Source organism: Salvelinus sp. IW2-2015, linkage group LG10 (genome assembly GCF_002910315.2).
Source record: "Salvelinus sp. IW2-2015 linkage group LG10, ASM291031v2, whole genome shotgun sequence".
Lineage (NCBI taxonomy): Eukaryota > Metazoa > Chordata > Actinopteri > Salmoniformes > Salmonidae > Salvelinus > Salvelinus sp. IW2-2015.
In genome coordinates, this window is record NC_036850.1 from 12,119,938 (window position 1) to 12,134,018 (window position 14,081).

General features: G+C 39.8%; 2 protein-coding genes across 3 annotated transcripts; one reads left to right on the forward strand and one right to left on the reverse strand.

The window, feature by feature from the left end:
• The first annotated feature begins 526 nt into the window (after nt 1–526).
• On the forward strand, nt 527–4,927 carry LOC111969292 (G1/S-specific cyclin-D1). The gene is made up of 5 exons (XM_023995327.2): nt 527–815; nt 2,202–2,417; nt 2,837–2,996; nt 4,008–4,156; nt 4,298–4,927. The coding sequence occupies exons 1-5, from the start codon at nt 618–620 to the stop codon at nt 4,451–4,453; spliced, it is 879 nt and encodes a 292-aa protein (XP_023851095.1). The 5' UTR covers nt 527–617; the 3' UTR covers nt 4,454–4,927.
• A 6,255-nt stretch (nt 4,928–11,182) lies between these two features.
• lto1 (LTO1 maturation factor of ABCE1) lies at nt 11,183–13,790 on the reverse strand. 2 transcript variants are annotated; one of them, XM_023995328.2, is made up of 5 exons: nt 13,595–13,790; nt 13,375–13,480; nt 12,430–12,500; nt 12,194–12,311; nt 11,183–11,961 (listed from the first exon to the last, which is right to left on the reverse strand). In XM_023995328.2, the coding sequence occupies exons 1-5, from the start codon at nt 13,645–13,647 to the stop codon at nt 11,884–11,886; spliced, it is 426 nt and encodes a 141-aa protein (XP_023851096.1). In that variant the 5' UTR covers nt 13,648–13,790; the 3' UTR covers nt 11,183–11,883. The 2 variants fall into 2 exon arrangements, with proteins under 2 accessions (XP_023851096.1, XP_023851097.1); XM_023995329.2 differs by having other exon boundaries at nt 11,394–11,933; nt 13,595–13,730.
• Between the last annotated feature and the right edge of the window lie 291 nt (nt 13,791–14,081).

Here is a 14,081-nt window from a genome sequence, read left to right on the forward strand (position 1 = left end):
TGTGCTCACCTCATGTTCGACTGGGTGACGAGAAGAGAAGCCGGGGCTATTCTCTGAGATGGCTTTTTCTAACAGGAAAGTTTCATGAATGTGTCTATACCGCCCCCTATCAAAATCGAACCATTTCACATTCATCTCTGCATAACCAACTTCCCTATACCGACACTAGCCTTTACATCCCACCTCCCTCAAACCCCCACCACTCAGCGTCCGTTCTCTTCACCCCCTCCTGACTCCCCTCGGCTGTATAGGCTACGCCACCCAGAATACTGGGACATCCCATTTCCATACCTATAGGAGTGGTTCAGCAGCGATTGGAAGGACTTGGAACTTTAGAGGGGTAGTTCTTTAGAGTCATCCTCCTCTCGCTATAGACTCCTTAGCTCGGCTCTCTCAGACTCGCTGTTGCTTTGATCTCCTCCTTAACAACAGTTAACGTCATCGCATAGCCCTCTGAAGGAGAGTTTTGTCTAGAAGCGTGAAGCGTTGGAGCTCTCAGAGGGCTACATTGTAGGAACAGCAAGCAGCATCCACGGAGCCTCACTCACTCCTAACAAGAAGCACATCTTTTGATTATTTATTCAGCCCAGAAAACGCAAGCTACTACCGCAAAAGATATGGAACACCAGCTGCTGTGTTGTGAAGTGGAAACCATCAGAAGGGCTTACCAAGACGCCAACTTACTAAATGACCGAGTTCTACAGACAATGCTCAAAGCAGAGGAAAATTACCTTCCGTCTCCGAATTACTTCAAGTGTGTCCAGAAAGAAATAATACCTAAAATGAGGAAAATTGTGGCTACATGGATGTTAGAGGTGTGTATATTTATGATGTCTAAATGTATTGCTGAAAAGTTTGTCCAAACACTAACCATGCCCTTTGGACGCAATGTATTGAATTGGTCGTTTTATGCTTCGTACATTTTATTCTTCACAAGCATGATCGTTTATATTATGTAAACATACTGACATGTAGTAGGCTAATGTTTCATTAGTGTACGGTTGTCCAAGTAGGCTAAAATAGATTTGGCACACGGTTGTAGCCTATTAGGCTATTTCGCAGGTATCGTGTGTGTTCAGTAATTACAACACTTGCAATGTAGCTGCTCGATTATTTTCTTTTGTCGGAGACTTATTTAATGTAATTTTGTATTTAGATGTAATTTCCCCCCCCAAATTAATAGCAATGTACACGTATGCAGTCTTACTCTTGCCAGTATTATGCGCCATCTTTGTTGTCGTATGCGTAGGTTTTTAATATAATTAAAAATATTTAATAATGTCAGYTATGACAGTAACTGAATCAGCAAGTCGAAAAGTATATCTTGGSTATGCATGTGTAATCCTGTCGCATGGATAGCGAAAAATGATTATATAAAACCSTAAAGTTTTGTTTCGGCTTACTAATCAGGCTGCTGTTGCTGCAGTTTATGAAGGTTGCTCTGGAGACATGATCGTTTTCACAAAAAATGTAAATAAGAATGCATTTTAAATGGTCGGTTATGATACTATATCGATTAATCAACATTTACATGTAGTTAGAGATCGAGTCTTATGTCGACATACATTTATTATTAATTTCAGAAATTGTGAGTTAGCACAAGATCTAAATGTCGCACGCTCCACGAGAAAGAGCGTTGACTTGTAAATTCAATTGTTTTCATATGTTTACTATGAAAATTCGACATTTCATTAAGCTATCCGATAAGGTATACCATAAGGATCATTTACATGCTAATTTGACAAACCGGGACAATTTTTACATATTTTTTATTCTTTTTTGAAAAGATGACGAACTAGAAATTTAAGGGGAAAGTTGCATTGACCCCACCTTTGTGTCTTTCCAAGAAGCGACYGAAAACAGCCTAAATTCTCAACTATTTCAATTTCCGTTTTAATTAGGCCTAAGCCACTTTCAGCTTTTCGAAATGCATGATTTTATGTTCATTGCATCGGCAGACTATAGCCTACTCTGCGCCACCYGTAGCCTATAATTAGGCCATAGCTATTGTTAAGAACAGCCTTAAGGAATAGAAGTATAATTAAAAAAAAATGTGTTGTGTTGTCATTACAGTATTTTGTTTTCACTTATGGACAGGCCTATTTATTGGTATATACAATCGACCTGAATGCACGTATAGGCCTATATTATAGGCTACTGTAATCTGAAGCTATAGGCTAAATTGCTGTTTTCACTTCTAGGTCTGCGAGGAACAGAAATGCGAGGAGGAGGTTTTTCCCCTGGCTATGAACTACTTGGATAGATTTTTGTCTGTGGAGCTCACAAATAAAACCAGATTACAACTCCTGGGAGCTACTTGTATGTTTTTGGCCTCAAAGATGAAGGAAACGGTCCCTTTAACTGCAGAGAAGTTGTGCATTTACACCGACAACTCCATCCGGCCCAGCGATCTATTGGTAAATGAGCAATGTCAATCTTCTTAATAGACACTCTGTATATGGCTGTAGTTATAATCCATTTAATATCGGCCAGACAATTGTAGTGAGCATTTCCATTTTCCATAATATAGGCCTATGGTTAGCCTACTACAATGCATCCAGTTTGTAGGCCTATAGGCATACTACTTGTCTTTGTTTCTCTTTGACTGGATCTAAATCATTATTGCATCATTTTTGTTGTGTTAATTTTAAAGAACGTTTGGTTTCTTATACATTTAAAAATGTAGCCTAAAGCGGTTAGGCCAGTGTAGCGCAATGACATGACGAGGGCGACATCTCCCTCTAGTGGATAACGTAAAATGTAGAACAAATTATGTGAAGCCACTTGTGAAGTTCGATTGTCTCATTGCGCACGTCTGTCTTTTTTGTTGTTGTAGCAAATGGAACTACTGACTCTAAACAAGTTGAAATGGGATCTAGCATCAGTAACACCTCACGATTTCATAGACCATTTCCTCTCCAAGCTACCAGTCCATCAGAACACGAAGCAGATTCTGCGCAAGCATGCCCAGACATTCGTGGCTCTCTGTGCAACAGGTAGGCCCACATATGAACCACCAGTTTCCTGTCAATGCCCCATAACCACTTTTTCAAGGACCAATGGTTAATATATGTGTTAGATTTTGTCTGCATTTTTTTCTCCACTTGCCAGGATAACTCTTCCTCCTTGAAGGACCCAGGTGGCCAATGGTCAATGTAAATGGTTGGGGGTGTGGGCTCTGGTGCAGGAATGTTTGAGTGTACAAGGCCTAACATGTTTTATGGAGGGTGTCTCAGTCACTGTGTAGTGTGGACAAGTAGAGGAGATACTGGAATGGAGTCAGTGATCTCTTTTTCTCCAGATCAGTTTTATGTGATTATGGGTTTGCTTCTCACATTGCTTTGTTGTTTCTCCCCAAAGTCAGGGTTTGCTCAATAGGTTTTGAATCTTGTCACTGGGGTATGTTTTAGGGCTATTGTGGAAATGAAAAGGTTGTGCTGTTGATGCATTTATTTGTGAAAATATATCTACTGCATGCATGGCAGTCAGTTGGGGGATGGACACTGTCCACTCTAGATTCATGGTCACCTTTCATGCACTTGGAGTAGGAAGTGGGGTGCTAACCTCTTTAGAGGAGATCAGCTCAGTGGGGATTAAAACTATCATTTATGAGGGAAATGGGTAGGAAGGAGAGTGGTATTTCCTTCTTGGAAAAAGTTTTAAGTGGTGTACCCATTGAATGCGTGTGCTGGAAGTTCTTTTGTACCTGTTCTATTTTGTCCATGAGCTAGATTTATTGTTTTTGGAAGTGTGTGCATGCGCACCGGTGTCCTGTCAGTGGCTGGTCATGAAATAATGCACATTCAGGATATTGTGAGTGGAAAGGAGCAACAGGATATCCATTGTCCCCTACATCATTATGCCACAGCCTAGAATGGCCTCCCTCACATAACCTCCACATTAATCCTATTGAAAGCTCAGGTGTACTATTTAGTCAATGATCTGTTTCAGATGTTTTGCTTTACGACATAAGTACTTACTGTCTCTTTCTTTTGTCTTCCCTGTAGATGTCAAATTCATCGCCAACCCTCCCTCCATGATCGCAGCGGGCAGTGTGGCAGCAGCGGTCCAGGGGCTGTACCTAAAGAGCAAAGACGGTGCACTGTCATCTCAGAACCTAACCAACTTTCTGTCCCAAGTCATCAGGAGTGACCCGGTACGTCAAACACAGCTCCCCAGGCCTTTACATTGCACCACACATATGCTTGCATTGACTATTTGTCACAAACCCTTTTGCTACTATTGTCTTTCAGATATTTTGCTTCATTATGCTGACAGTATCTCTCTCTCCTCACAGGACTGCCTGAGGTCGTGTCAGGAACAGATTGAGTCTCTGCTTGAGTCTAGTCTGAGACAGGCACAGCAACACAATGTCTCCACAGAAACAAAAAGGGTAGATGAGGATGTGGACCTGTCCTGCACCCCTACAGACGTGAGGGACATTAACATTTGAGTAGCATCCTCCGCATTTTTTGGGAAATATCTTTGAGGCTCTGGCCTTACTAAGAGGCCATCTGGGAAAAGAGGACACCAGCGCACCCTTGAGTCGTCACCCTCTGAACACCCTCTGGCAAATGCTTTTGTGCCACACCTGTTACGGTGCCCCGGCCTGTATGGCCTTACCAGTGACGTGTGGCCGCCCTCAGCCAGGGCTGTCAAGAAAGGACTGAACACCTCACTTTTCTGAGACCAYCAGTCATATTCCCTCTCACTCTCCCATCCTGTCCTGCTCAAGACCTAGACAAGGATGATAGCAAAACGAATTCTTATGGAAGATACACAACTATATGGATGAAACAAAAACATTATAGTTTATGTGCAAGATTAAGCCACAGAAATATACATTGTTACCACCCGATGTTGAACTAGGATTTTTAAATACCATAGACTGACTTTACATGCTTACTTAAAACATTCAAAATAACAAGTAGGTATTTTTAGTCTCTTTGTCTAGGTTTTTATTTGAAGTATAAATTCATTTATAAAAGAGAAGGGGCATTTTTGTTCTCTAATAGATAGGCATTTTGCTTGCTATCAAAGCTCCCCCCCCTTTTTTTTCCTTTTTTTTTTTTTTGCATCTAGGCATCTGTATCCCTGCTTGCTTATGCGTTTAGTCACTTTATTATATTGTCTAGACTTCTAAAAAAAAATTGAGCCCGTAGTTTTGGCCTCTTCTCTTTTTAACTGGGTTGTATAACTCAACAGTATACTTTTAGTATATATTGCTCTGTTTTTATTGTTTAGATGATTGTGGGTTGCTGGTGCTGAGGTTTGGCAAATAAGTTCATTCATTCAATATAAGAACATTTACTTTATATTCAATTAGGAGTAAATTGAATGAACCCGCATTGTTTGGCTGTTGATTTGTGACTTATTTTGTCCTCATTGCCACATGTGTACATATATCAACAGCTAGCTATGACACAATAAGCTAAAATCTAGCGTTAGTTGCAAATCTTTACCATGCAATCCATAGTTCATTTTTTTTGTGGTTATATCTTACCTTCTAATACCATTCCATTTTTAAACGCACTTTTAGTCAGTTTTTTTCTGACTCGTAAAAAAAAAATCAAATTGAAAAAATGGAATGGAGCAGGTCTCTTTTAACTATGGTGTTATGTGTTTTACAAGTCAACGCAGCCCAGCAGCGATCCTGTGTGCCCTTGATGTAGAAGGGTATCATTTTGGAGATTATGCCACGGTTCTTACAGGAGGGGTCTACAGTGAGACGAGCGTTGTGTGTGGCATGTTTCAGCATCCTGTATTCCATCTCTTGAACGGCATCCAGAGCATTTGAAACACTAAARTATCAAACTTGAAAGCTAAAACAAAGATTTAGGCTGTTTATTATTGCATATTTTCCTATTGGAGCCAGTACAGAGTAGAAACAGGATGCCAAAGTTTGTCTCTATGTAACATTTTGTACACAACTATTTACCATAGTGCTTAACACATGCCTGCCCTCCAAATCATGTATGACAGTGTTTTTTCAATGCAAGACTGAAAGAAAACACCATAGTTAAAATGCTGTTTAGAATATGTAGTTGAGGGGATAAAAATACAAAAAAAATTGTTTTGGTATAGAGATGATTTTGCACAAACCTGAAGACWTAGGCTATGTTTTTGTGGCTTGCCTAAGATAAGAGAGAAGGGTAACGTTGAAAAGTGGGAGTGGGGAAAAAGGGAGGCAAAAAGGGTGACAGCATGACAGCAACAAGTTTTTGTTGAATTGCTGAATTAAGGTGTTTGACTGTACATTGAGAAAAAGATGAGAAAACAGGATAACGGAAGAGCACACTCCTTTTGAGCTGCTATGGAGGAATTCCCAGCAAAGTGTAAAAGAAAATGAAAAACAACAAGAAAAAAACAATGCTTTTTCTCCTATTGTTTGCTGCTATTTAAAAAAAACATACATATAAATGTCAATATACTGCCATGTAATTGGTCTTTAATTTTCTATGAGAAAATTGTTGACATCTTTGTTTTTGTAGTTATGTCATCAGTTTTTACTTTATGATTTCAGTGCTATTCCAAAAACAGGAAAAATGAGACAACATGGTTTTTTATCAACAATACCTCATTACAGTCAAGATTTATCTTTCATCTATTTTTACTTTTTTTACTAGTTTGTTCAGTGGCTGATAGTCCTGTTTAAACTGCTAATGGTAATGCATTGATCATTATCCAAATGGGTCCTGATGTGAGCAAGTAACCCGGATTGTATAACTCTTGAGTGTTAAGCTGTCTCATTGAAAGAGTCTTTATCCCCTTTAGGCTCCTGAAGGCCCTCCTATTTTATATTTATAAAACATTTTCTCGAGTTAAAGCCCGTAATGAGTTTTTGTGTTTGTTAAATACCAAGCCATAGAATTACTTTCAAATCATCATGCCGTTATTCCACACAGTTCAGTTCATGCTATTCTAGATATCTTGTCCTCCAAGAAGCAGCATATTTATGTCAACTGCACAATAAATGGTAAATAGATTTAAATCTTGTAACACTGCAGTTTTTTTCTAAACTGAACCGCTACTGGTACATTGAAGCCAAAATAATGGGCTACTGATATTGTTGGCACACTTCCATTTGACCCAGACATCCTTCAGAGTTAATGAGTGTGAGAGCCAACAGTGGTTCACTTAGCCATAGACATGATGCTGCTATATGTTCTGGTTGTAGATGTGAGGTAGGCCTAGTATTTGACAAATGATGTTGCTGCAAGCTGCTCAAATTTCTACTAGCTAACACAGGACCCAGGATGGAGATATTGTTTTTCTGTCTAGTGTAAGGAATACTTGTTACCTCAAATGGAGAAAAAAAAATACATGTTGATGCCCCTGGGCTCAACTAAAGATGACATTACATATTTGTCATATTGAAAAAGTGCTGTTAGTAAAAATAAATACAAATCTTTGTCCAAACAGTAACAGAATGTGCTACAGTGACCCCCCACCCCCCCCCAAAAAAGCTAAATGGTCAGCATTTTAACCATTGCTTCTATTGTTAATGATGGTCGGGGAGGTCGCAGCTCTTACTGAACTGTTGTTTCAGGATCTGTGTTCATTGCAATGGGTCAAAGGTCATCTGGGGTCGAAGAAAAATAAAGCAAAGATACTGAAATGTCTGCTTTATATGTCTGTTTTGTGTAACAGTTGCTGGTCTTAAATGCACAACCGTTTACTTGCAGATCCATTCTATAAACATGATGAATATCAAACTAAACCAGAATTAAGTGGATTAAATACATCCTGTTTTGTCTTTTCTTGATGGGAAAACAAAAAAAATTCATGTTGTCTTTTACAATGTCACATGATACATATTTCTCTTTAAAACAAAGTTATTGTATTCCATACATACATAATCACACCTCAGTTATGATCAGTAATCATCCATTTTGAATAGGATGTTATAGATTACTGACAGTGACTGAATCGTTTTCCAAAAAAGCAACATTGATATTAAGGACATTTTCCAAAATCTAAAGTTGAAATACTTTGTGGGACTAATGATTACCCATGCTATTGGTTAAAGCATGTGTGTGACAGTACTCATTGATTTATTATGCAAGGAATTCCTTTGATCAGGGTTTTCTGTAAAGAAAAAGGTGTGAAATCCTAATCCTTTCCCACAGCCCTGCAATCGTGAGCTGGACAAACAGTGGATAAAGGGTTTCAGCACATAAGACAATGCGGCACCAAATTCCTGCTGGCACATAGACATCTCTCGCTCTCTCTGAACATCATGCCACAAAATTCATTTTATAGCATTTGTAAACTAAAGGATTAATTAAACTGCAGCCATAATGCTCACTATTTAACAAGCACCAAAACAACTATCATAAAATGCCTAATCTAACCCTGGGTTATAACTGTTTTACTAATGATTTATTAACACTAGTCCTAGCTTTAACCTGTTGATTATATTGTAAACGTTTTACATCCATATCAGATCAGCTCTTTTGCCAATTATCAGCACTGCATTTTATCACTGGGGAAATGTTCATACACATCACTGCATTTTGTATGGGCTGGGAGTCCCTGACTACAAGAAGGGTCCAGCACTGGCTACTTTTTGTATAGAAAGTTGTTCTTCAGACACTCCGCAACAACCTCAGCTCACGTATTAACTGGAGGTCCAGCCATTTTCAGACCCGCTCTCTGGACTGGCTTGTTCTGGAGGTCCCGCGGGTACCCTTCAGGCCACCTTGAAATTAGACTTGCTTGTCTCCATTGGACAGTTTAGATTGAGTTTAAGGGAGGTGATATGTGAGAGTTGTGATTGTTTTGATTAATCTTGTAATATTTATTGTATTGATATTATTTATTGTATGTTCATGTTTTGTATTTATTAAGGATCCCCATTAGCTTCTAGCTTTTCCTGGGGTCCAGCAACATTAAGGCAGTTATATACAATTTTAAATATTACATTTCAATAACACTTCTCACATGTTCACAGGGCTCCCTTGCGAATGAGACCCTGGTTTCATTGATGACCCACCTTATATAAATATAAGTAATTTACAGATAGCCAGGGGCACACTCCAACACTCAGACATAATTTGCAAGCGAAGCATTTGTGTTTAGTGAGTCTGACAGATCACAGGCAGTAGGGAAGACTAGGAATGTTATCTTGATACGTGTGTGAATTGGACCATTTTCCTATCAAAATCTAATGAGGACTTTTGGGTGTCAGGGAAAATGTATGGAGTAAAAAGTACATTATTTTCATTAGGAATGTAGTGAAATAAAAGTAAAAATATAAATAGTAAAGATACCCCCAGAAAACTACTTAAGTAGTTCTTTAAAGTATTTTTACTTAAGTGTAAAAGCAACTGATTGTTGGGTACTGTAGGTCACAATAAAATGTCAAATGCTTTCAAATGGGCCAGAGTAAAGAAAAGATGGTACCCACTGGTCTAAGGCCCTGGGCATTTGTGAAGGAACTCTGGAGTATTTCACGTAAACCTGTGGGTATCTGAGGTTCGCATAAATACGGTGTCCTCAACCTCTGACATCTTAGCACTTGCGTTTTCAGAGGAAGGATCAACATTGCGCCCCAAGTGTCATCAAAGGGTACAGGGATGGACTCGTCAGGACATGCTATCTCAGTGTGGTATCCTTTCAACATTTTTACCCATGTCTGTAGCTGTGATGCAGTGCAGACCTTCATAACTGAGAATTAGGCATTTCTCACTCATGCCATGAGCAGCTTGTGAAATCATGCATCAAGGTCTTTTAAAGTTATGAAATCGCCTGACTTCCACCGTGATACATATCAACATTAAAATATTAAATTGAGTAGCTGATTCTGGGTGCCAAGATTAATCGTAACTGAATGTTCAAAAAACAAAAGCATGAAAATATATACTGGCATTCTTCAGACATACTGCATTAATGGGCTAGAAAGCTGTTAAAACTGAGCTCAGATAGCCTATAGCCATCTGCCTCCAGGACTGGAATGGGGGGGGGGGGTGCATATGAGGCACCAAGGCAGGGGAAAACTCTATGCCACCATTTAGTTTGGGGCTTTTTCCCTCGAAGTGCCTGGCGGTTGCATTTGTCACGTCTTCTTTTCATGTCACTACTCGCCACCTGCTCCAGAAATTCCAGAACATTCTCTAAACCCTCCAGTGCCCCCATAGCCCTCTCTGCCTCCTCCCTTTCCTTGGCCCCATCCACTCTGCTTGCCCAACACAAGGAATCAAAGAAACAGTGCTGCTACAGCTTTCATTCACTGGCATACCCCCTCTCTCCCTCTGTTCTTTTTTTTGCATTGGACTCAAACACACACAAGTAACTACGAATCAGGTCAGACCGCACAAAGATGAGCAGTGCACTGGCCGTTCCTTCTTCCCTCCAGCTCATTTGGGCTTTATCTGTCCCCCTCAGAAGGTGCCGCGGGGCAGTGTTCACCTGCTGCTGCACAGTGCATCAACCAGCTGCCACTGGCCCCCACCACCGTTGCCCCCCCCCCCCACCTCCCTATCTGGTTGTCTGAATTTTTATCCGTACATTGAATAGAAAGGGGGGGCCACGAAACGAAAAACAAGCACTCCGCAGCCCCTGCCATCGCTGGTGCCTCTTGATACCATTGTTACAGCCAGAGGCCAATCCCACACATGACTCAGGAGAAGGGGCCGAACATTAACTGACTGCTGACCACCAGTGAAATGAGGCTGAAAGGCCCAGTGGTGGAATTTCATGGGGATGGAGTTGGTTAAACAAAACCAACAGACAGTGATTGCTTTGTGCCTCTGGCAGGTGAATCAACCCTCCTGTCATACTGTATATAAAGTAATTTTACAAAAAAAAGTGGCTTAGAAACACATACCACCTCAGTTTGTATTGCATAGTAAAGAATTGTGGTTTTGATCACTTATTTCATATAATGTTGAGTTTAATTAATGCCTGTAAACTAATACACCATAGCTGATGGAGGAGATCCATCTCCATACTCTTCCACATTATCTCAGCCTGAGGAGCTCACTAAAACATGGGTGTGATATTTTTCATTGACCACATGGTGGGGATGTTGAAGTTTATGGCTATCCATATGACTTCCTACTACTTGATCATTTCAACCACTGAAATTATGTATCTCCTTGTGACCATTTATGTTTTAGCAAGTGTGAATAGAAAAGGAAACATGTATTGGAATATGCTAACATACATACTTCACAAGTACTTGAAATAAATAGCTTTTTATTATTATTACACATCAACCAGTAGTTTAAGCAATCACTCATTCTCAACCAGGTCACTCAAAATTGACCTACACGATTGGACAAAGTGTTAATTGGGGTTCTCTATAGAACTTTTAGGGGTGTATATATATATATATATATATATGAAGCAAGCGATATATTCCTTATTGGTTCCATTTGGAACCTTTTCCCCCCCCAAAGTGTAGATAAAAAAAAAAAAAATCCACTCATTTATCTAAAATCATTAGAATTACAAAATAATTGATGCAACTCAGCTCTCTCTTACCACCCAGACAAAGCACTAAACATCAAGGACTATAGAACACCAGTTAGGCCTATGTAGCACTTCCAGTTCACTTTGTGTTCTCAGTGGCACTCCATATTTCAAAACTAGACTGATGCCCCACCAATTGCTTTCCTAACCTTTGTCATTCGAAAACACCAATTCTTCATAGTACCAACTGATAGCATACTTTATGCTCCACCATTAAAAGTCAGTTAACTACACTACAGACCAATTCAGGACATCCTGTTTACATAAGGGGAGGCCCACCAGCAGGTTCCCCCTCCTCAACTGTTCTCCTATCTTGTCTTCAAAGCCACAATGCTTCACAGGAAAGGTTGCATTCAAGGAACTCCCTTCAGATCCTCAAGCCGTGGGCTTTAGAGTTGCCAGTTCCCTTCAGAAAGATATTCCTCCAGACCCTCCAGACTTCACATAATCACTGAAGTCTGTTGGCACATTTAACAGAGAGCAGACCTAAAGGTGAAAGAAATTAAGAGGAGCTAAAGACCAGTACCTAGTTTTTCAGTAGACATTCGTTTAGACATCAAAATAAGAGCATGAAAAACACTGCTAATCAGTGGTCAGTTTAGGTCATGGATAATCTAAAGGCCATGAACCTTTACAATGAAAAACGTTTGAGTCAACCATGTTTGTTTCTAAGAGCATATTCACACAATTGACTTGTGGTTGAGTGAGATAGTCCTACCTGTCTAAACTTGGCCCGAACCTTCTCCATGTCTTCCTGTAGATATTCATATTGAGGTTCTTCATGGGGGAACTTCTGAATCAACCCAAGAAGAGATTCCAAAACTTTCAGCCTTTTTCTGAAACATAAAATAGACAAACTGAAGATCATATTATTTGCATGAAAGTCAACAGAAACAAGTGACCAATGATTAGATGAGCTATAGGCATTTTATTACTGCAGATGAGAGGTCAAACCTGGCTTTCACGTCTGTGTTGTTTTGAAGAAGGCATTTCCAAGTGATTCCAAATCCATAATAGAAGGAAACCTATAAAAAGAGGAGTGTAGTTTAGAAAGTTATCTGTAGTTGGGGAGAAATTTGTTGTAAAACACAAATCACACTTATTTAACGAAGCTGTTTTCACAAACCAGTAAGCCTATACATGTAATGTGTGTGTAACAAAATCATATGTATGACTTCAGCTGAGTAACAAATCAGCTGCTGTAACAACACTGGGTTGCCATGCCTGCCCTGGGGTTTTGACTAGCTATTAAAAAGTGCCTAGTCAGCCTCCTGAGTGGTGCAGTGGTCTAAGGCACATTTGTTTGTTTCTAATAGCTTATTCACACAAATGACTTGTGGTTTGAGTGAGATAGTCCTACCCGTCTAAACTTGTCCCGATCCTTCTCGATGTCTTCCACATTTTTGCGCATCAAGTTCAAATCATCCTAAGTGATTTTGTTGAGCTTCACAATTCATTTTAGATACTTTTGGATGATTTGAACATGATGTGAGAAAAATAACTCAGTCACATGACGAATGGGATTTGTGACAAATGCTAAAACGTTAGCACGTGGAAACAGTAACGTTAACAGCAAAACTAAACCAAAGCATGGATTGCTGTCATACCGTGTCCATAGACTGCTTACTACAGGGTAAGGAAACTAATATGTAATTTTGTAATTTGGGTAAACTATCCCCTTAATAGCTAGTTTTGACTAGATGGTTTACAGCTTGTCAGAATTGACTTTTTGTAGCATGTTAAAACTTACGCAGTAGGTTATGATAATTAACGTAGCATGTTAGGATAATTCGGTTAAGGTTAGGAAAATCATTAGGTTTCGCTCAAATGCAACAACAAAAAATATCACCTTTTGACGTCAATTTAGACATGACCCTGGATAAGTGATGCTCAACTTGCCTCCATTGAAAGCTTGGCACCATGTGATGCCCCATGTTTCCGACCATCAATCATTCCTTGTCGCGTGCCTTCATCGAACCCCTCGCGGTACCCCTCTACATGGAACCTGAAATCATATAAAACTCATACGGTAATCACGGAACATTGCTACAACTCTAGCTAACTATAAACAGAAAAGCGACATGCTAAATAAGCTAGAGCAAGGCAGTATTTAGCCTACCTATCGTCCGCCATGAGAATACAGTCAAATAAATCTTCACTTTTGTGGGCCATTTTCGAAGAGTTTTAAAAGAGTATCGCCTATTACACATATTACTTGGCTATCTAGCCTAGCCAACAGCCCTCGCTTCCGCAAACATCAGTTTGTGGCTACAGCATTGCTTTAGACAGCCCAACAGTTAGTTCGCGCATCACTGCCATCTACTGTGTTGGAGTTTATTGTACTTCGATGAGGTACAACGGCGGTTGGCATCCAATGTTAATGGGGCATTACCGCCACCAGCTGGACGGGGTATTAAATAAAACGAAAACATATATTCCGAAAAGGGGTAAAACGATATCATACAAAATATCTAAAAAACAAAGCCATCATACTTCTTCAACCACAGTCCACTCCAAAATACATCCCTACACAGGCTCAGGGGCCTGTGATAGAGCTACGTTCACCGACAGGAACGTTCAGCGGCATTCAAAATGATTACAATTTT

What these genes read in the sequence shown, in the direction of transcription:
- LOC111969292 (XM_023995327.2), top strand. Translation starts at nt 618, where the DNA reads ATGGAACACCAGCTGCTGTGTTGTGAAGTGGAAACCATCAGAAGGGCT. An exon ending in TGGCTACATGGATGTTAGAG is followed by an intron (nt 816 to 2,201) that starts GTGTGTATATTT and finishes TTTCACTTCTAG; the next exon opens with GTCTGCGAGGAACAGAAATG. An exon ending in AAGTCATCAGGAGTGACCCG is followed by an intron (nt 4,157 to 4,297) that starts GTACGTCAAACA and finishes CTCTCCTCACAG; the next exon opens with GACTGCCTGAGGTCGTGTCA.
- lto1 (XM_023995328.2), bottom strand. Translation starts at nt 13,647, where the DNA reads ATGGCCCACAAAAGTGAAGATTTATTTGACTGTATTCTCATGGCGGAC. An exon ending in ATTCTCATGGCGGACGATAG is followed by an intron (nt 13,481 to 13,594) that starts GTAGGCTAAATA and finishes ATATGATTTCAG; the next exon opens with GTTCCATGTAGAGGGGTACC. An exon ending in TTCGGGCCAAGTTTAGACAG is followed by an intron (nt 11,962 to 12,193) that starts GTAGGACTATCT and finishes TTTCACCTTTAG; the next exon opens with GTCTGCTCTCTGTTAAATGT.